The 23,487-nt window shown below is 41.7% G+C and overlaps 1 protein-coding gene across 1 annotated transcript in view; it reads right to left on the minus strand.

Annotated features, from left to right (window-relative positions):
- The window catches only part of LOC149447892 (protein phosphatase 1 regulatory subunit 14A-like), a 56,193-nt gene that overhangs the window by 10,199 nt on the left and 22,507 nt on the right, over nt 1-23,487 (minus strand). Inside the window, exons 3-4 of the mRNA XM_089652018.1 lie at nt 18,101-18,181; nt 10,525-10,557 (exon numbers count right to left, since the gene is read on the minus strand). Coding sequence (XP_089508144.1) covers nt 10,525-10,557; nt 18,101-18,181 — 114 coding nt within the window. The remainder of the gene's footprint in view (nt 1-10,524; nt 10,558-18,100; nt 18,182-23,487) is intronic.

The raw sequence follows: 23,487 nt of genomic DNA on the forward strand, positions 1-23,487 counted from the left end.
GTTGGATTCTGTTATTTCTTGGCGTGCCGAGTGAATGCTATGATGTGCCACGGCAAGTGTTCATTTGGAAGAGGGTCTTTCACATGCTTAGAATAATTAATGGTGTAAATGCTGGTTAAACGTACCTGTGTGTGTATAGGACATACTTTTAGTTACTGCATCCAGCCTTGCATTACAGGGAGTAAAGAGACTTCAGGCCTCAGGACAGCCTCAACCCTCTTGAACACCAGGAAAGGCTCTTTAAAAGGATAATGTTGATAACTCAGAGACCCTTTGCGCAGAGGTGATAGCAATTAAGAGATGAATTGTGAATATAGCGAGCGCTCAGAAAAACCAGCCGCTGGAACACTTCAAGGGATCACTAGACCTCATAACAGAGACATTATACATATATATAGTGCAGCGCTAAAATATGATAAAATTAATATAAATTCATAGAGTCTTTCTTGTGACAATAAAACCAAATATGTGCAGGTCTTCTCCTCATTAGGTGACTGGAAAATAGCAAAAATGCGCACTCACCGACCGCACATTTTAAATGCGCCTGTGTATAATATAATCCAAAAGACCAGCCAGGTATGCAGCTCCAGAGACCACACAGATCCTCCCTCTCCACCACTAACATCCGCCTTGGGTGTAGCAATATCTCCAGATCCAGAGGCCCTCTCGCCTCAGGTAGATAGACAGGGATCCCCCTTCTGGTTCCAGACACCCCAAGAATGGAAGATGTATATCTGCACCCTCCAACAGGAGAGTCAAGAAAAAAGGGGGAACGCCAATAGTGTGGTAGTTTCAAAACTTTATTGGAGCAATAATGCCTGGGTCATGTGCACATACACATCCATACACCATTAGCCAATATCGGACAGGTAGGTATGAAAAAAGAAATTGTACTAACCCGGCAATGGTATAAAACAAAGACCACTGGACTTCCTCGTGGTCTCAGTGGTCAGGAAGTCACACTTGCTAATTGGCTCCTCCTGAGGCCTTTCGTGCAAAAAGCACTTCTTCAGAGGATGGACGCCATCCTCTTCAGAGGATGGTGGCGTCCATCCTCTGAAGAAGTGCTTTTTGCACGAAAGGCCTCAGGAGGAGCCAATTAGCAAGTGTGACTTCCTGACCACTGAGACCACGAGGAAGTCCAGTGGTCTTTGTTTTATACCATTGCCGGGTTAGTACAATTTCTTTTTTCATACCTACCTGTCCGATATTGGCTAATGGTGTATGGATGTGTATGTGCACATGACCCAGGCATTATTGCTCCAATAAAGTTTTGAAACTACCACACTATTGGCGTTCCCCCTTTTTTCTTGACTCTCCTGTTGGAGGGTGCAGATATACATCTTCCATTCTTGGGGTGTCTGGAACCAGAAGGGGGATCCCTGTCTATCTACCTGAGGCGAGAGGGCCTCTGGATCTGGAGATATTGCTACACCCAAGGCGGATGTTAGTGGTGGAGAGGGAGGATCTGTGTGGTCTCTGGAGCTGCATACCTGGCTGGTCTTTTGGATTATATTATACACAGGCGCATTTAAAATGTGCGGTCGGTGAGTGCGCATTTTTGCTATTTTCCAGTCACCTAATGAGGAGAAGACCTGCACATATTTGGTTTTATTGTCACAAGAAAGACTCTATGAATTTATATTAATTTTATCATATTTTAGCGCTGCACTATATATATGTATAATAGCAATTAAGAGAGTCCACCTTGTAAGTGAGGTCAAACAAGGGAATAATTCTAAAGAGTTTAAAGACCTCTGAGAGATAGAATGAAACAGGTTAAGGTCATTAGAGTCACAGGGGATTGTACAGGGTAGAAATGTGTGCAACATCCTGCACAAAGGCCTTAGCAGAGGCCAATGGTCTCTGAAACAGAACAGCCAGGCCCAAGATTTGACCCTTGATGCTACTCAAGGCCAGATACTAGTCCAGACCAGAATGGAGATAGGACAGAATGTGTCCACTGGAGTACTTCTTAGGATACAATTTCTTAGCCTTGCGCCATACAAAGTGTGCCTTTCAGGTGTGATGACAGACTGTGAGAAATCAATTTACTAGCCTTCAGGAGGGTAAAGATGACCATACCTGATAAGCCCCTGTCCCTGTGCTTAACTGCTATGTTATTAAGACCAATGACCGAGAAGCAGGAAGATGTACTGGCCCTTGGGACAGATGGTCCAGAAGGGTGCACAGTGAGTCTGCCTGGAGTCTGTGTACCACATCATCCTGGGTCAGTTTGGTGCAATAATAATTACTGGAATGCCTTCCATTTTGATTCTGTAGGTCAGATGAGAGAAGCTGTAGAGAAGCTTAGATGACGTTAAACCAATCCCATACAGTAGAGTCTCCAGAGCATCCATTGAGAAGGCTCAAGGGTCCCTGGCCCTTGTGACAAAATGGTCCAGTTTGTTGAGTCTGGAAACCAACTGATGCACAACCACCATCCCCCTCTTGTGGCAAAGAGTTTGGATCACCGCAAGTCCCGCAATAAGTTGCTGAGCGCCGCCATTACTAGTATAAAAAAACTAAAACTAAACATTCCAGTATATATTCCACCATTTGTAGACGCTATAACTTTCATGTAAACCAATTAATTTACATGTATTGGGATTTTTGTTTTAGCAAAGACATGTAGTAGATTACATTCTGGTCTAAATTTATGAAGAAATTAGATTTTTTAAATTTTTTTACTGGATAGGTTTTATAGCAAAAAGTCAAAAATATTGTTTTTTTTTATTCAAAATTGTCGGTCTTTTTTTGTTTATAGCACAAAAAATAAAAAAACGCACAGGTGATCAAATACCACCAAAAGAAAGCTCTATTTGTGGGGGAAAAAAAGACATACATTTCATTTGGGTGCAGCATTGCATGACCGCGCAATTGGCAGTTAAAGTAACACAGCTCTGTATCGCAAAAAAATGGCCTGGTCAGGAAGGGGGGTAAATCCTCTGGAGGGCAAGTGGTTAACATTGACAGGGGTGGTTATAATGATCAGCTTTTTATTTATGTAAAACTTTTATCTCGAAAAAAAATGGTTTGCTGTAACTGCCTATAAAGTATTAGTTGGAGTTTGTTAGTGTCTTCAAATCAGCTATTACAGCTAACATTCCCCCCCCCAACTGACAATGCTGCTGTCCAAATGTGCCCCTGCGCTCCTTCATCCAGAGAGATGGCACTCTGTTACAGGAAATGTGTTACTGGCTAGATCACCAGGTGAAAACAGAGGGGAACAGGTGGTGTATAGCATTGAAAGACCTCACTGAATCAAGGGCTGTACACGAAAACTTAGATGGTATTAATGCATAACAAAAAACATTTAATTTCTCTTCTTGTCAGGATATCCTCTTTAACATGTTTAATGGAAACAAGTGATTGTACTGTTCAGAGTACCGTACAGCTGTTCAGTACTTTTCAATGAACCTGTAGTTATAATATGCCCTTACTGAAAATTCTATCGAGTAAGCACGAATTATGCTGACAGTGTGTGATTTTCTGCTCACACAAATTCTGAACAGGAAACATTTGTAATAAGGTAGCAAGGAGGGGCACTGTGGCCCCAAAGAGCCATACAATCTGTGCCCGGAGGAGGAAATGAGATAGGCAGATATCACTGCATTGCTGTATTTCACATGCAAATATGAAATCCTCCGCATGGAATTTTACACAGGCTAGTCATAAACTGTAAAGCTGCCCATACATGGATTAAAATTTAGCCAGTTCAGCAGGGACCTGCTGAATTTCAATCCATGTATGGGCACAGTGGTTTTATAGAAGTTGATCTACTGCACGACTTCTGTACAACCACCCCTCCTAGTAAATTTCCTCTTGATCAGAGCTGCAGATTACAGCCTGCAGCGCTGATCTGTGTATTCTGACTGCGAGGAGGTTTCCCCACTTTCACATTGGGGTTGATTTACTAAAGGCAAATAGACTGTGCACTTTGCAAAGAGCAGTTGCTCCAGAGGTTAGTAAGTAAGCAGAAGCTCTGGTGACTTCCATCATCCAAGCAAGTGCAAGCAAAAATTCTATTTTTTTTTTAACTTGATCGGGTACTTTTTGCAAAGTGAAGCTTTACCTCGTTTACTAAGCTCAGGAGAGTGCAACTACACTTTGAAAAGTGCACAGTCTATTTGCCTTTAGTAAATCAACCCCACTTTATTCTGAGGATTCCCTATCCAACTTGAATGTGTGAATCGGGTCAGTTTTTTCATTCAAGCCACTGGCTGTATGAAAAAAAAACAAACAGACTAACTTGTGGGCTGCTTACCACTGTGCTGCTATACTGTGTAATTCTACCATGCATTTATTTATTATTATTATACAGGATTTATATAGCGCCAACAGTTTGCTCAGCGCTTTACAATATAAAGGGAGACAATACAGCAACAATACAGCTCAATACAAGAGGGATAGGAGGGCCCTGCTCCTCAGAGCTTACAATCTAAGAGCAACATGTGCAAAATCTTTACCTCCTGCTATAATAATTGATATGCCAATGAACTCCAGGGAGGGTATATGGCCAAGATCAGGGCCGATGCTAGACTATTTTACACCCTCCGCATAAGTAAATAAATAAATAGATTTAAAACCAGTAGAAAATAATAAATCAACAATAGATGAAACTGCTAAATTTCTTTTAATTTGTAAAAATAAGTGCCATAAGATGCCACCAGCACAAATATTAAAGACAAAATCAGTGTCACAGACAGATTGTATCTGTGGCTGGCAGTCGCAGGGTGACAGTTGCAGTGAGTGGAGGATGATGGATCCACAGGCTGGAATTCTTCAGGCAAAGGGGGAGATAACACTGTGACAGTAGGCAGCCTAGCCCACACAGAAAGAGAGAACACCTGAACTGAGCGATCCTACACAGTGACAGATCCGACACAATACACCATCACCAACACTGACACAGATCAGCAGGCAGTAGAAGAGCAGGCTGTAGGATTTTGGTGATGTCATCACACATTGCACATGTGATGGATGGCCAGATAGCCGGGTCACACTCACACAGACACAAGACATCAGAGTCAGACATTACCTTCCTCCGCAGGTGCACCCCAGCCTCCGTTGATGAATGGGAAGAGAAGAGCTAGAATTCCACAGTGATCAGCAGTGATCCGGTGGCCAGTGAGCAGAGGGGTGGGGCAGTGATCTTGCTGAGCAGAGGGGTGGGGCAGAGCAGGGATCCAGGTGGCCAGTGAGCAGAGGGGCAGGGCAGTGATTCCGGTGAGCAGAGGGGCGGGGCAGTGATCCCGGTGGCCGGTGAACAGAGGGGCGGGGCAGTGATCCCGGTGGCCGGTGAGCAGAGGGGCGGGGCAGTGATCCCGGTGGCCGGTGAGCAGAGGGGCAGGGCAGTGATCCCGGTGAGCAGAGGGGCGGGACAGTGATCCCGGTGAGCAGAGGGGCGGGGCAGTGATCCTGGTGAGCAGAGGGGCGGGGCAGTGAACAGAGGCTGCTTTGCAGGAACATTTGATGGAGTATGAGCAGTGACCCACAATGGGCAGAGTGACAGAGCCCCTCATGGGGCCCCCTGACCGAATGGTCAGTCTGCCCCGGTATAGAACATGCACTGGCCAGACCCCCTTTTTCATTGATGGGGCCTGGGCCCCCTACAGGAGGCCCAGTGGTACCCCCTTATTGGTGGCCCTGGTGACATGTATGGTAAGCTTAAAAAGTTGTTAAATCATGGAGCAACTGTACCAGCTAAACAGTATAAGTAGCTGACATAGTGCTGCAACTTCATAGCTGTCCTTGCTCATCAATACAATAATCAATAAAGATGTGGGTCCTTTTAGGGTACAGAAAGCAGCTGCTGACAATCTTCCCTGTAGATACAGATCAGGAAGGCTTAATTCAAGACTACAGTTGTGTCCAAAATTATTCAACCCCCAATGCTGTAAAGGGGTTTAGGGACTATAGTGTACATTTGGAATTGTATTCAGAATCAAATCCTACAAGGACGTTGTAACTACCCAAATGCAACTAAAATGACATCAATTGTTTATGTAATACAGTAGTAAATGGTTCTTATGTGGTTTCTTCATTGCCACAATTATTCAACCCCTTAAAGACTACCACTCTGAAGAACAGAGGTTCATACAGGTGCTTTCCATCAGGTATTGAAAACACCTGTGGATGTCACCGAGCAGCAATCAAGCATAATAAGCACCAATTAGGCAGCTTTAAAATGACTGTGATACTCAGCTCCTTCTAGACATTTACTGGTGTGGTTACAAACATGGTGAAGGCAAGAGAATGGTCCAGGAAGACAAGAGAAGAGGTGATTTCTCTTCACAGGAAGGGCAATGGCTATAAGAAGATTGCAAAGATGTTAAACATACCAAGAGACACCTTAGGAAGCATCATTCGCAAATTCAAGGCAAAGGGCACTGTTGAAACGCTACCTGGTCGTGGCAGAAAGAAGATGCTGACTTCGACTGCTGTGCGCTACCTGAAGCGTAGAGTGGAGAGAAGTCCCCGTGTGACTGCTGAGGAACTGAGAAAAGATTTGTCAGATGTGGGTACAGAAGTTTCAGCCCAGACAATAAGACGCACACTGCGTAATGAAGGCCTCCGTGCCAGAACTCCCAGGCGTACCCCCTTGCTGTCTCCAAAGAATAAGAAGAGTCGACTGCAGTATGCCAAAAGCCATGTGGACAAACCACAAAAGTTGTGGGATAGTGTTCTGTGGACTGATGAAACAAAATTAGAACTGTTTGGGCCCATGGATCAACGCTATGTTTGGAGGAGGAAGAACAAGGCCTATGATGAAAAGAACACCTTGCCTACTGTGAAGCATGGTGGAGGGTCAATCATGCTTTGGGGCTGTTTTGCTTCTGCAGGTACAGGGAAGCTTCAGCGTGTGCAAGGTACCATGAATTCTCTTCAGTACCAGGAGATATTGGATGGAAACGTGATGCAGTCCGTCACACACCTGAGGCTTGGGAGACGTTGGACCTTTCAACAGGACAATGATCCCAAGCATACCTCCAAGTCCACTAGAGCATGGTTGCAGAGGAAAGGCTGGAACATTTTGGAGTGGCCATCGCAGTCACCAGACTTAAATCCGATTGAGAACCTCTGGTGGGACTTAAAGAAAGCAGTTGCAGTGCGCAAGCCTAAGAATGTGACTGAACTGGAGGCCTTTGCCCATGAAGAATGGGCGAAGATACCCGTAGATCGCTGCAAGACACTTGTGTCAAGCTATGCTTCACGTTTAAAAGCTGTTATAACTGTAAAAGGATGCTGTACTAAGTACTAAGATTGAATGTCACTTGGGGGTTGAATAAAACTGATAATGCTGTGAGCACAGAAAAGACATTTGTGGTTATTTCATTATAACTGTTATGTTATATTTGTCTGACCTACAAGTGCCTCTTTAATGTAAATGTAAGCAAGATGACTGAATGATCAAAAGCAATGTCAAACTGGCCAAAACACTCAATTTCAGTGGGGGTTGAATAATTTTGGACACGACTGTATATAATGTGCACATTCTTCCATGAAGATTTCTGTACATTTTTTTTGTCTACAATATTTGTAACTACCCATTATACCACAATGATATTTTCCCAGTGTGGGAACATTAGGAATATTAAACCTCTGCATCCTCAGGCATTAGGCTGAAATTACTCAGTAAAACAGAATTTCCCACAAGTCTGAAATAAATTAATAGGACAAGTCTCTGAGCAACACTGAATGCCTGGGTGTTAACATTCTTCCTTCAGCACTGACAAATCACACAGTCATTGACAGTGACAGGGCAGTATACTTGTTCCCAAAGTAGCAGACAAACATGGACTAAGCATGGATTCTCACACATATGCCCTACTGATCCCCTGAGCGATGGGAATCTTTGGGTTGTTCTGGCTTTGCCCATATCAGGAAGAAGCTTAAACTTCAAATGCAGGCTGGATTTGTGACCAAAAAATACAGGCAAAGTCTCCTATACCTTGAAAAAAAAAGCAAAAAAACACTAAAACCGAGATAACAACAACATAGGATTTTAAAGGAGACTTTAGGTCCTTTTTAAACTATATACAGTACAATGTCCAAACTAAATCTTTATATAATATATGTTCTCTTAATGAAGATATTGCGAAATACAAGATAAATTGTACACCAGGCACACAGGCTACTATCCATTTATGACACAGGCCCTTCTAAGTCTTTATATTTGGCTCTTGGGCCACCAATACTGATCAGTTGCTTGTATATGGAAAATAACAGTAAACTATTGCTGCTGCTAAACACTCGGGAAAGAAGAATCAAGATACACCTCACTAGCTGAGCTGCCTTCCCATCCACCATGAAGAGCAATTTTAAATTTTAAAGTGATAATAAAGGCTGTTTTTTTTTTTGTTAAAATAAAAAGATGTTGTACTTACCTGCTCTGTGCACAGAGCACATATTGCACAAAGCAGCCTCTTACCTCCTCTTTGGCAGTCCTCCACCGCCGCTATCCTCCCTGGTCCAGGTGCCTCTTTAGCAAGCTGGGTGCCAAGGAGGCACCCATGTGCATGCAGTCTTAAGCCGGGCTGTGTGCATCTATAGACACACAGCGCTGGTAAGCCACATTCCTGCTCCCTCCTCACAAACGTTTGACAGACAGCAGCAGGAGCCTGTGAGACCAGGAACTGAGAGGAGTGGTGCTGCAGCTAAGACAGCTCTGGAGTGGTGACAGGAGTCAGGTAAGTTTTTATTGATTGGGTGGGCAGGGGAAGTAGTGTTTTTTTTTTACCTTAATGCAGAGAATACATTAAGGGGAAAAAAACAACAACATTTGATTCTGAAAAAATGTTAAACCTTTTAAACACTGTAAGAGGGACAAGTTAAAGCCCAACTGATTCTTCTGTTTAGATCACTTAAGTCAGTAGCTGACCCTTGCTCCCTGTGCGGGAGCTGTGGTCTTTTTGCAATGGTCCAATATGGAGGGAGGTTGCCTACTGTAAGTGAGATAGCATGGCTGCCCGAACAAGGGAGGGAAGGGTTTATGCATTTTCCCACTCTTTTCTGGGCTTTGCCTCTCTCCCTGTGCTGTAAATAAAAAGGGGGGAGGGGCTTTGCACTCAGAAAGCTGTTGCATGGGAAGAAAGCACATACAAGACACAGCATGTAATCTTCAGCTATTACACAAAGAGTCTCACTGCGCTGAGAAAGCCACCAGTGAGAGGGAAGACACCATCAGCATAGATACTGCCATCATGGACTCCACCAGTAATGAACTCACATCCTGTGCAGGTATGCGGGGGCAGCCACATCTACAGTCGGGTTCATTCATTAGAAACCGATTGTTTGCTATGGAACTGTTGCACTGAGGTTTTGCAGTAAAGCTTTGAAATGTTGTTATGCCTGGTCTGAAGTTATTCAAAGGGATGTGTGAAAGTAACTGGCACACCACGCATAGTTTTCTGAAGCTTGGGTCAGTTAAAGCACATTGGGGTTTAAAGACAGCCCTGCAAGTGTTAACTTGGTACAGAGTTAAAACAAGCAGTTGCTACCAGTAATTGAAGTCTAACAACCAGTACAAATAGCCTGTCATGAAGCGTGATACTGGTGATAGGCGGGTGTCCTTTAGCAGAGAGGGCTTTGTTTCTAGGGCTCTCTCCCAGAGTGGTCCACCTTCTGTAGCAGTGGGAGCAAATTAGCACTGCAGAGGTCCTCGGCCTGGCCACTGGGTATGGAAAAGGTAGAATTGATAAAGTGTATGCATAAGGTCATCTCCATGTGCACAGAGGGACCCCATTCTGTCACTGGGACTGAGGTGATGGTGGGCAGAGACTGTTCGTGTCCCTCCAAGCAGTTACAGTCAAGGTGTGCATTGACACAGGACTAGAGAGTTAATTGGAGTCCAGTTTTTTGCTCAGCGTACATGGAGTATGGCCATCTCTAAGTTGGAAGACCGCCTTAACATCGAATCTCGCCGAAAGCCGTCTCTGCCTTATCCTGGGGCATCGATGAGCAGCGCACAGCAAAGGTAACCCATGTGCAGGTCGAGTGACCCAGTTCGTGGTGCCTAGCATAGTCCAGAAGAACCTGGTGTGCTTACAGTCACTTGGAACAACAACACCCAACAGCCCACCACCCAGCCCTGCTCTCGAACACACCGCCTACTGAATCTACCCTAGTTCATGTTCCCTGTTGATTAAAGAGCTCTGCCCAGAGGCAATGTCAGACTGTTAAATAAAGATTACTGCTTTCCCACAAAGAATGGGGTTCCCATTCAACAGCATGCTAGTAGGGAATAGGCTTTTCTACTCATGCTATGGCTGCTTTAGAAAAAATGGGCACAGATGGGCTTTAAAAGAAGTGGACACATGAAAAACTTTGCCCAGAAAGGATTTTTAAGATAAATCCGTGGCACAGAGGCTAGGGTGTTACTAAAAGGGTGCAAGTAATATACCTGTAACAGAAACTATGAATTAAAAGTTACACTACACACAGAGAATTCAGCTCCTCCCCTTTTCTGCCATAATGAGCACCCAAATAATGTAAAATAGATCATAAAGTGAAACTACATACCTCTGTGTTGTTTGCACATAACCTCAGGAGGATCTGAAAAATACAGAAAATATTCAACAATCAGACAAATTTACTACATATTTTATTACGATTAAACATTAGTAACATTTTATGACATCATTCTTTTCATATCAGACACATAGAAACTAACGTCATCCACAGATGGTGCAAATCTCTTTCCTGCAACCAGGAAAGAAATTTGCACGATTCCCCCATCAAAACAACACAGTCTGTGCTGACAGGGGAATCCCTCCTGCGGAGCAATTGTCTTCTCTCGGCAGGGGAAAGTCGTCCCTGGCAGGAAAAGAAAGTGATTAATCGCTAGTGGACCGATCGATCAACTTGGTACATTTAGCCTGCCCATACACAGTTCAAATCTTGGCGGTTCAGCAGGAGCCAGCCGAGATTTGAACCGTCTATGGCCAGCCTAAGAACACCTGAGGCCAAGATAAAGGTTCTGGCCTGCCTTTAATTTTAATCCATGTAAGGCTGCCAAAATTCAGTCCCTGCATGGATCATTCCCTAAATTGAAGTGCAGACCTGCACTGGCTTGTTTTAGGACCTACTCCCAACCCATACCTGTAACCTACAGCCATACCTGTAACTCACTTATGTAAATAATTTGTACCTGCAATTCATAAACAGTACTGTCCAACACTTAACTATACTAACTGGCAAAGGGTACCAAATTAAAAGTATTTTCAACTGTAAATTACAGAGGCCTCTACTGTACCCACAATGACAACAATAATAATACCTTATGAGCTGTGACTTAAGACCCAGTTGAAAAAGAAAGATGCATGTTATAGGAGACTTTCATGTAAGAGAGAGAGGTCATATTAGAAGTGTTAGACTCCTGCAAATTTTCAAGAGCTAAAGACTCCTGCCCATTTGAGAGTTTAACAGATTACTGTAAAGCTCAAACTCTCTTAATTGTTGCCCTATGTGTAAAAACAATGCACATTAGGTACAAGGGCTGCATCTCCATTTGTATGTAATTCTCAAATGACTCTTTCTATTGTTCTATACTAAAGCTGAAAGCCCAGAGCGATTACTCATTCAACAACCTGGACAGCCAAATTTGATTCATAGGTATTGGGCCTCTAAGGACAATACCAAGAAGTGTTGGGTATCCCAGTCTTTTGTAGATGGACAGATTGTTTATGGCTTTTTACAAGAAATGAAAACCTAAATGCCCTGTAATCATCATTCAGCTAAAGCAAATACATCATTTTCTCATGACTCAAGCATCTTGCTTTCTTGATACAAACATGGTGAAGACTTGTTTTCTCTTCTATGATGAATTATCCTTAAATATCCACAGAGATTCGCCCACACTTCCAATGCTAAGAAATCATAGCATTGTCACTTGGTGACCTCAACGCAGACCAGTTATTGGTAGGAATGCTCAAGAATTGCACTGTAAGCTTAAAATGGGTTGCACATAGCTGGGTAAATGTAGGGCATCATAACAGAAAGGAGGAATTATTCTTGTGATCCACAGTTACGATTTAGATTATTTTTTCTTCATACTCCTGCAGTTGTAAAATGAATGGGATAAGCAGACAGCTGACATTTTCAGACACTTTATTTATGGGGCACTGAACCTTTTTGCCTCAAAAGGACAACAGGGCACAGGGCAAAACATCAGCTCCAATGTGGAGGTTTATTGGTATGAGCTGAATTTGGCACCTTTCTCCTGCTCCCCAGACATACAAAAACTGTGGAATGAGGCAGGCAGAAACTCTGAAATACAATACTCCTATAACATAGCCTACATCAGACAGAAAAACAAAAAGGTTTATTTCATATGTCATCCATAGACAAAAGATGATATTTGAATTCTCAGGTTGGATCATGAAATGACCTTGTGTTCATGGAACCTTCAAACAACCTCCTTGACCACTACTGGGAGAAACAATTGTTGGAATACAGTGTTCATGTATTTTGTGCAACAACTATATCAATATTCAGTAGAGATATATTCTTTAACCAGTAGATGGCAGTGTTTATACATTTGTAGCTGCATCTATGGTATACTCTATGTCTTTTCTCTGAATAAAATTTCTGGTTTCCTTGTTGCAGTGAAGCAGAAAAACACATGTGGACTGTGCACTGTGTTCTGTAGGGTTATATACATTAAAATCAGTCCAGTTAGAAAACCTGTCCAACTCACTACTGATAAGCAGTGGTAGCAGTCTCCCTATGTTGCACATCTTATCCCCTTCATTTTTTTGACGCACGTAGAGTATCTTGAGGAGGTTGCATTGTGCCAGGACATCCAACAATATAAATCAAAAGATGCAGCGCTGGAAAAGAGATACTATAAAAATAAATTATAAAATAAACAGTTCATGTGGTGATTTCAAAGTGACTTCAGGTGCTTTCATCTAATCATATCCTCCTGGTGGTAAGGTGCTGTGCGATAAAGTGCAGAAGAAATGCACACTCACCAGAACGCACAGTTTAATGAGCGTTTATAAATATATGTTTCTCCTGAGGTCATCTGCTGGTCAAGGTGAAGTCTGGAATCCAATAGCCTCCCTCCAGTGCTCCTGGATGTTATTACTAGGACATCAAGGTGATCCCTCGGATGGTGGCCTATGGACTGCTCTTTAATGGTTATGAACGCTCCTTCCCCAGTAGTCAGATGAATGGCTGCGGATTAATACTCCCCAGGGGAGTCAAAACAGAGACATCTCCATAGTGTAGTAGATATGTACTTTATTGGAGCAAAAACGAGGATTTTGAAAGGTAAAAAATCAATAAGTATGCAAGTGGTTACATGGACTAACCGTCCAATGTTAAAGATGGCCGCCGGAGCTCCACGATGCTCCGGCGGCGTGACGTCACGGCGTTCCTGGCTCCTCCATCCAACAAGCCTCCAGTAGAGGACTAGCTATGGGTTTGGAGAGCCTGAGTAAATCCAACATATTATGATGGTGGCTCTAACTGGAGATGCATTATAATTTATACCTCCGTCAGAGAAGGACCCGCAGTCAGTGACAGCTGCTGGGTGTAATACAAATATCAGCTCTATTTTCAGAACTGCAATCACAGCGCCTGACACAGGGAAGTCTTTCACCACAGATCTTCTTCTTTGAAGAACTCAATATTGTAAAATGATTTGTACTCAATAGTAAAAGAAATTTGATTGACAAAGATTACTGGTAAAGATGGAATGATAGTTTTTAATATATATTAAGGTGAGTCTTTTATCCTTTTCACAGAGCAGCAGTGATCTTATGCAACTCATAAGGTACTTTCTCCTTTACAATTTATCCTTTACAATCCCTCTTTTTAACAAATTTCCAAAAAGGTGCGTTACCAAAACAAATTTTATCTAACACAATTCCCAATTATTCCCATAGCCACAAATTACTGGGTCATTTTGTGTGGTACACTTCCCTCATGGGAAACAATCCCAACAATGAAAGAGCCAATTGTTTGGTTTTGCATGTCAGGCCAAATGTTCTCAGGTCTCCTCTGATATTTATGGGCACAATAAGGGAAAAGGAACCACAGACTGAGTGTAGAATGACTCCATCATCTTTGTCTGAATTAGGTGTTATGTACTCAAATGCAAAATAAGAAATTCAAACATTAATTTTCTCATGGATAAAGCAATTCTCTTTGAAAAACGAATAATACGATGGGTGTTCTGCAGGGAAAGGAAAATAGCTAACTGGCTACACAGTAGACAGTTTTTTGGATAACCCCTTTATTTGTCACTGCTTCTCCCCTTTTATCTGCCCCAAGCTTGTGGGAATGGATTCAGTTACAGACCACATCAAAGCTGACGCTGGTTCCTAAGAAAATTCCAGTAAGGACAAACAAAGATTACAACTATCAGCACAAATTTACTCATCTATGGACAGATGCCTGTGGTCTATGTCTTTTTTAGTGGATTCTGACCTCTAGCACAGCTAGACTTGCTCAGATCCACAAATAAAACTTGTAATAGCATCTGAAACCAGATCTGGGAAAGAAATAGCTTGAAAGCAATGAAGTGATTTTCTGATATCGCCACTCACAATTAATGAAGAATTACTATCTAATTAAAAAACAGGATATTGTTTTAAAATGAGGAGCGGTTAAAATCATAAAATACAACTGACCATCATATATAAAATACTTTTATGGCAATGGGAGAGCAACTAACTTTAAATTCAACCTTTGAAAATCTCATCAGTGGCAAGAAGAAAATTTTCAATGTATCATGGGAGCTGATTATTTTATTCCTAACTCAGACCTATTGAGCTGTAGCAAGAGGAGAAGTAAAGCGGCAGGGCAGCTATAAACTGTAGAAAATAATTCAAGTGCCTCTGCATGATTCCTAAGAACTAGGGGGAATTATAGAAAGTTAGTTTAGTTTTACTAAAAAGGTATTAATTGCCTAAAATGTAAATAATGTTATGTTAGTTTATTTTTCTGTAAATTTAAACAAGACTCAACAGAATCCCTACATCAAAACTAGATTTTTTTTTTGTTATGAAAATATTATAGAATGTACAGTTGCAAGAAAAAGTCTGTGAACCCCTTGGGATTACGTGGAGTTTTGCATGAATTGGGGATAAAATGTGCTCTGAACATCATCTAAGTCACAACAATAGAAGAACACAGTCTGCTGAACATAATACTACACAAACATTAGATGTTGCCATGGTTTAATTGCACATAACATGTAAACATTCACAGTGCACGGAGGAAAAAGTATGTGAGGCCCTAGCTTAATGACTTCTCCCAGAGCTAATTGGAGCCAGGAGTGAGCCAACCTTGACTCCAATCAGTGTGATGATATTGGATGTGTTGCTGACAGCTGTCCTGCCCTTAAAAAACACACACCTGTTTTGGGTTTACTGATTTCAAGAAGCACTGTCTGATGTGAACCATGCCTCACAGAAAAGAGCTCTCAGAAGACCTATGATCAAGAATTGTTTACTTGCATTAAGCTGGAAAGGGTTACAAAAGTATCTCCAAAAGCCTTGATGTTCATGTTTCCACGGTAAGACAGACTGTTTACAAATGGAGAAAGTTTAGCACTGTTGCTACTCTCCCTAGGCGGGGTTGTCCTGTAAAAATGACTGCAAGAGCACAGCACAGAATGCTGCATGAGGTAAAGAAGAATCCCAGAGTGTCAGCTAAAGACCTACAGAAATCTCTGGCACATGCTAACATTTTTGTTGACACATCTACAATAAGGAAAACATTAAATAAGAATGGAGTACATGGGAGGACACCACGGAGGAAGTCATTGCTGTCCAAAAAGAATATTGCAGCACGTTTGACATTTGCAAAAGAGCACCTGGATGTTCCACAGCACTACGGGCAAAATATACTGTGGACAGATGAAACCAAGATTGAGTTGTTTGGGAAGAACACACAACACTATGTGTGGAGAAAAAAAAGGCACAGCACACCAACATCAAAACCTCATTCCCACTGTAAAACATGGCGGAGGGAGCATCATGGTTTGGGGCTGCTTTGCTGCCTCAGGGCCTGGACGGATTGTTGTCATTGATGGGAAAATGAATTCCAGAGTTTATCAAGACATTTTGCAGGAAAACGTACGACCATCTGTCCGCCAACTGAAGCTCCGCAGAGGATGGGTGATGCAACAGGACAATGACCCAAAGCATACAAGTAATTCAACAAAACAATGGCTGCAACAACACAGAATACGCCTTCTGGAGTGGCCCAGTCAGAGTCCTGACCTCAACCCGATTGAAATGCTGTGGCATGACCTTAAGAGAGCGATTCACACCAGACATCCCAAGAATATTGCTACACTGAAACAGTTTTGTGAAGAGGAGTGGTCCAAAATTACTCCAGATCGTTGTGCAGGTCTGATCTGCAACTCCCTAAGGGGAGGGGCGGTGACATCATCACGCATCCACAGAAGGAACGGCGAGTATATTCAATGAAGACAAACACACCTGCAAGGTTGTTTGTAGTAGGATCTGGACACATTTTATACAAAGCGCTACTTTCATTTATTATTATTATTACTACGAGTTTATATAGCGCCAAAGGGTTTGCTCAGCGCTGTACAATAGGGGGGGACAATACATGGCACAGTACAACAAAGACAGACAGCGTACGAGGGGTAAGAGGGCCCTACTCTTACGAGCTTACAATTTATACCATGTGAGTGGGAGATCAAAGCTTAATAAACAATCGTTATCCCGGATAAGACGCTATGTTTCTTTTCCCTTCTCTGTATGTATCGTATATGGAGGAATAAGCCAAGCAGCCAGTGGAGAAAGTCCTATTGAGAAGGCTGTGTTGAGGAGAGAGGAGAGGAGAAAGGAGAGAGAGGTTCACGCCGTGAACACTGACTCATCACACAGATTAGATTGAACTACAATACCATCTCAACTCTTATGAACTGAACTGTTATTTCCATTTTTATTTTTTACTTATACATTTTAAATTTTTTTTTTAACAATATTTAATTTCAATCCAATAATTTATTTAAAATTTTTTTTTTTTTTTTTAACAATATTTTTTTCACTCCAATAAATTATTTAAAAATATTAATTGATTCTTTTACATTTATTATTATAATTTATTTATATATTTATATTAATTATGGATTTAAGTATAATTGATTCAGATAATTATTGAATTATTGGTGATACACTTAGCAATTTATATATTAAAATTTATAATATCACTCATAGTTGAATATATTGGAGCGCGGTACAATATTGATATATATAGCTAACATCCACACACCTGGAGAGGGTGTAACAAGTACCTGGCGATCTAATATTTTATATAATTTATTTAAGCACGTAATGAATTAATTAGTAATACTTTAGTAGCTCACATATATATTATTCACATTACTTTTTATGCACGCAATTAATTGCTTTAAGAGTAAGAAAACTTCTAGTGGCTCACAAGTATTTATTTAATTTGAATTTCCATAATTTTACAGTTGTCACCATTCACCAGATGGGGAGCTGGTAGGAAGAATTCTTACAGTCGGGACACCAGTTTCAGTGACAACTGTTTATTAGGGGATTTCTCTTTACTTCAAAAAAGATTTTCCTTCACTCTTCATTTTTCAAGAAGTGAGGACAGCAGCATTTTCAATCTGGGGAGAGGGTAGTGTTAGATGCGACAGCATATTTAGACAGACTTGGATAATACATTAAACCTAAACTCATACTGACACTTTTCAAGAAGTTGCAGCAACTGTTTTTTCTTTTTGGATAAAAAACTTCACATAAATGAATAAACTCTAACCATTGTAAGAACCCCTGCCAGCGGTAAATGGTTTGTCTCAACCCTCTACCTGCCACTTTTAATGGACAGCTTGGTCTGTTAATGGAAGATGAAAAATAACAGATTTACTGGAAGGATCATCATCAGGTAAAAATATAGGGGCTACAAAAGCTACAAAAAAAAAGGAAAAAAAAACATATGCAGCCATCACATCCAAGAATGGTAAACTGAAATATATTAAATGTTTGTTTTTGGGTTTATCACTCCTTTAACTCAAGTGTTTCTTGGACAACAAAACATGAACAAAGGAAAGAATGCCAAAAACATCTTCCATTCTCCTAACCTGTAAATTGCTTCTTCTCTGCTCATCTGTTTCCATGTCCAGAAGATCATCAATGTTCACCTCATCCGGCATGTCCACCTCCTGCATCATGGAAAAAGAATCTGATTAGCAAAGAAATGGTTGGTTACCAGAGTTCTTCCTTGGCTGATATCCAGCTTTTTAATATTATCATTTGTGTGGAGGAAGCTATAGAGGAAATGGGAGGTGTATGTATAGTGAGCCTCCAGGATGGCTGCTGGGTCTCACAGGGGCCCTAAACCCACTAATAGGGTTATTATTCAGTAATCACCAGAGCTGCACAGTTACTGGAAGACGTCAGATCTCCAGTGGGAACCAACATGCTGCCATACGTAATTTTTGAGACAGAGGTCACACTGTTGTTTTTATTATTATTTAAGGTGCCAAGTGAAAAAATATATAAAATGTGTAGTATGAAGCTGCCCCTAATAAGGTGGACAACCACGCTTGTGCAAATATATAATATAAATAGACAGGCGCTACATATAAGTTAAAATAAATTGTGCATGTACTTAAGAGGCTAGTGAACACCACCTGCCCCTAAATCAGACCGTAGAATTATACAATTAGAAAATTATATATCACCAAAAGTGGGTACAAAATTGCCACTACCTGTGCAAAAAAACATCAAAACATCAAAAAGAAAAAGCACAAAATTAATGAAAGTCCACAAATGAATTTAGATTTGGGAAATGGTGACAGTCCTTTCAATTTCTTTAAGCTGTGACCCAAACCAAGAAAGTGACATAACTTCACCACATGCCGGCAAGGAATATAAAAATTGCTCACTCACCAGACCTTTTGACCCCAATGAAGGTTGTCAGATGTACTTTTTGGTCATATAGGAGACCATCCTTTCAGGAAATTAATCCCCTCCAGCAGCTCTCCATTTATGGCCATAAGCTAAGGTATAGGAACTCCCAATATGCCTCCAGTACTTCTATGGTGTTTGATATGGACTAATCCTTATAGAGATTTGGTGCCAGACCACTCAGATAAACCAGACAGATAAATAGCCTTCTAAATGCAGTATTTATTAAATAAACATAAAAACCATATGCAAACGATTTTGCACTCACATGGGATGGTGCCTGTAAACCGGCACCAGTATCTGCAGCCTGTGAATATCAAAGATGGCCATCATTATGTTCATTTAATAAATACTGCACTTAGAAGGCTATTTATCTGTGGATAAATAGATATGGATAGGTTTTATAGGAAAAACTCAAAAAATATTGTGTTTTTTTCAAAATTGTCACTTTTTTTGTTTATAGCACAAAAAATAAATGCAGAGGTGATCAAATGCCACCAAAAGAAGGCTCTATTTGTGGGACAAAAATGTCAAAAATTTCATTTATATACAGCATTGCATGACTGCGCAATTGTTAGTTAAAGTAACGCAACAACGTATTGCAAAAAATGGCTGGTCAGGGAAGGGGGGGGGGGGGGGGTAAATCCTCTGGAGGGCAAGTGGTTACTTGAAGTAATTTCAAATGACTTCCATCAAGTCATAGAATGTACTGATGAGAATTTTTGTACAAATATTCGTATTGTTTATACAAAATTCATTAAAAAATCTTCTAGTGTATGGCCAGCTTAGTAAGGCCTGGATTTGCAGAGCGGATGTAGATTAAACGGAATAGCTATGTGAGACTATTTTCAGAGACAGGTCATTAATCCAGACAGTTCATTCATTATACATGGCTATATAAACAGGAAAGCATTACATCTTATTTGCCTTCTTTAAAATGTTTCCATTGAGACTACTGAAACACTACCAGCATATCATTTTACAGGTCAAAATCTATCAAAGATAAAAGTGCAGTTTAGTCCATTATTGTCCATATGTTCTCATTTGTGTCCCGAACTATCCAATTAGCTTTTACAAAAAAGCCAGCTGTGTACAGCACAACACACATTACATTTAACACCCCTTTCGTATCTTTGTCCACTGCAGCCAACGTCCTTAGCATTATACTAAAGTTGGCCATACATGGATCAAAATGTGGCCAGTTGAGCAGTAGAATTTCAATTCATGTATAGACAGAGAGGGTCTACCAATTGAATTCTGTACAACCTCCCTGTAGATCTTTTGCTGCTTAATCACCCCTGCCGGCTATAGCCAGTGGTGCCGATCAGTATTTTTTGATGGTGGGGAAATCTCCATACTGTCAGGATACAAAGGCACAGCGGGAGGATTCCCTCATCCACATTGAATGTGTGGGTGGGAGAATGTTGTTTCAGTCAAGCCAATGATCTATGGCAGTTTAAAGTGGTTGCAAAGAATGAAGTATTTTTTACCTTCAAGCATTCTATAAATAACAGGTTAAGAAAAAAAAAAAACCTTCAGTATGCAGCTCCCCCCCCCCCCCCCTCAGCCCCCATTAATACTTAACTGAGCCTGATCACGATCCAGCACTATACATGAGAGCCTCGGCTCTACCGGGTCACTCTCTCCTCATGGACATTGGCTCCTGCTGCTATCAAACACAGCCTTTGAGGAGGGAGCAGGAGGAGGGGCTGAGCCACGCTCTTATGGCCGTACAGGGCCAGCTTGGGAGCAAGCATACACGAGTGCCCCCAGAGCAAGCAGCTCAGCAGGGGGGAAGTGCCAGGCACGCCAGTGGGGGATCCGAGAAGAGGTGGATTGGAGCTGCTCTGTGCAAAACCACTACACAGAGCAGGTAAGTATGAGGGGTTTGGTATTTTTTAAAAAACAAAGCTTTACAACCAATTTGACTCTTCTGCCACTTTGGCAGGCCATACATTATGCAAATTTATTTTCTTCAACCAGGGGTTGAAAGCAAGAAAATTGCTTGATTCCACCTTCAACATACCCAGTGTTGATGGGGGAATCTAGAGCTATTATGTTCTGCCAGCAAGGAGAGTGGAGAGCCTTCCTCAGCGGCAGAATACAATGATCATTGCTGGTGGCTATAGCTGCCAGCACTGATTGGGCAAAAAACCCTGACAGGCTGATTGTACTGCAGTCGATCAATGGACCAGCCTGCCCATAGTCTGTTTGAAATTCAGCTGTTTCCTGCTGAATTTAAATTGTCCATGGCCAGATTTACTCACATTCCTAAGACCCTGACCCTAGCCTGCCTGTGTACTGCTTACAATTGTATGTTGTAATATTAATCAGAAACCTATGTAAGCTTGTTTATTAAAAAAAGAAAAAAAAACAGATGGAATAAACAGAATAGTTATTTGGAAAGATGATGGGTGTATCTTTTTGTGTCTGTTACCTACTGCAGTAGTCATGATTTGGGAACAACTGATCAATACTAGGATAGGAGTTGTCCATCTATAAAATTTCCAAGTCAAATCTGTATAATAATAAACACCAACCAAATCTACAATCACAAAGGCCATGCATCCAGGTACAGATCAATAAACTGCTGGACCAGAACAGCAGTCCTCCATTTAATTAAATTATTTTATAGGTTTACAAGGATCTAGGCTACTTACATCAACAATGTACACAAGCAACTGAGCAGTTCTGAATACTGTCATGGTCTGGTAGTGCATAGGTTAAAGTATAACTCCAGTTAAACTGTATCCATTGAAAAAAAAGAAGCTGTTCCAGATCAATCATAAAGATTATCAAACATACTGATAAAAAGTTCTGTGAGTTATATTGAGCATTTCTGAGGTGCACGTGTGCTTGTTATCTCAGAGGGGTAAAATATAACTTCAGTTAAAACCCATTTTCTGTTTTGTATAGAATGGGAATATTTAGAACATATTTCAGGTTTTTATTGGTAGCTGTGACCTCATCGAGGAGATTTCCTCCAGAGACACCGCAGTAAATAAATACAAATCTCTCACATATAAAGTAGAAATCCCACTTGACAGCTATGCCCTTTGTTCTTGGTCTGGTGAAAACTGTAAAACTACAACGGATAAAAAAATGAGGTCAGATCTATCCCTGGGGATACAGAAAAATGGGCATAGAGAAAAATCTGACAGAGGCTTTAAACCGTCCTGTCTGTCCAAAACTTAAAGCTGAATTATAAAGGGTAGGTTCACGTAAAAAAAATAAATACATGCACATATTTTGCAATTGAAAAAAAATGTGCATTTATTATTTTTTTCTTTTCTGCAGACCATCGCAGCCACGATCAGCAGAACATGGGAGCAATGTCAGGCTCCTGCAGACTCTCCATACAGTTCCCACCCACCGTCACAATGGGGGATGAGGGGGGAGGTGCGAGGCTACTGCTTTAGCATCATGTTACACCCTGAACATGGATGTAATATGTAACATGTTAATAAAGGTGAACTTACCGTTAAATCTGCTTATATCTTGCCTATCTTGGTCCCTCCTTTCCCCCACCTTCAACATGCTAAATATATTTTTTAATTAAAATCTGTTTTAATTGAATACCTTATTTTGATTCCAGTGGCATCTTTACTGGGTCTCTGTGCTTCTCTATACACTCTTCCTCAGTACTACTCTCAAAATTTCTAGCCCCGATGCAAGCAATGGGATGGCTCTTGGGAGGAATTAAGCACATATCAAAATGCTTTGATGAATGGATGTCATGCTGGAGGAGTGGGTGTTCCTAGGCAGGCTAGACCAGGGGCATATCTACCACGAGGCAAACAAGGCGTTTGCCTAGGGTGGCAATTTTTAGTGGGATGTCATGGCCCCCCCCAAAAGAAGGGACCTGGTGAGCAGTGGCGGACAGAGCCATGCAGGGCCACCATCAGAGGGGTGCCACTGGTAGTTCTGTAAGTGGCCCGAACAGCAGGAGGATCGGTGTGGTGGGGGAGAGCAGTTGCAGAAGGATGCACTGTGTATCTATCCCTCCAGCAGCTGAAAGTTGGTTTGAGGTTTCTCCCCCTGGCTTTCTGATGCTGGAGGGAGAGACAGACCTGTCCAGATGGAGGGGGTGCCCTGGTGTTCCTGAGTGGGTGCTCTCCGCAGAGCTCCTTCCCCCGTCCTCACTGAGAGCCAGGACACACACACACACACTGATTACCACCACCTGCCCGGAGATCAGCAGCCCTTTGAGGAGGTGTGTGTGTGTGTGTGGGGGGGGTTATCCTACTGTGTTTGTGTGTACAGTCCGATATGATCTGAATGAGAGAGAAAGAGAAGGGAAAAAGAGAAAGAGAGAGAGAAAAAGAGAAAGACAGAGAGAGAGAAAGTGGAGAGAGAGAGAGAGAGAGAGAAAGAAAGATAAAGAGAGAGAAAGAGAGAGAGAGATAAGGAGGGAGGGAGCGAGAGAGAAAGACAGAGATAAAGAGAGAGCGAGAAAGAAAGAGAGAGAGGGGGGGGGGGGAGAAGAGAAAGGGAAGAGAGAAAATCATATATACACACACTCATTGAACTCTCTCGCTTTCTCATGGGGGGGGCACAA

This window comes from Staurois parvus, unplaced genomic scaffold (assembly GCF_062004578.1).
Source record: "Staurois parvus isolate SC_StPar_1 unplaced genomic scaffold, SC_StPar_1.0 ptg000668l, whole genome shotgun sequence".
Taxonomy (NCBI): Eukaryota; Metazoa; Chordata; class Amphibia; order Anura; family Ranidae; genus Staurois; species Staurois parvus.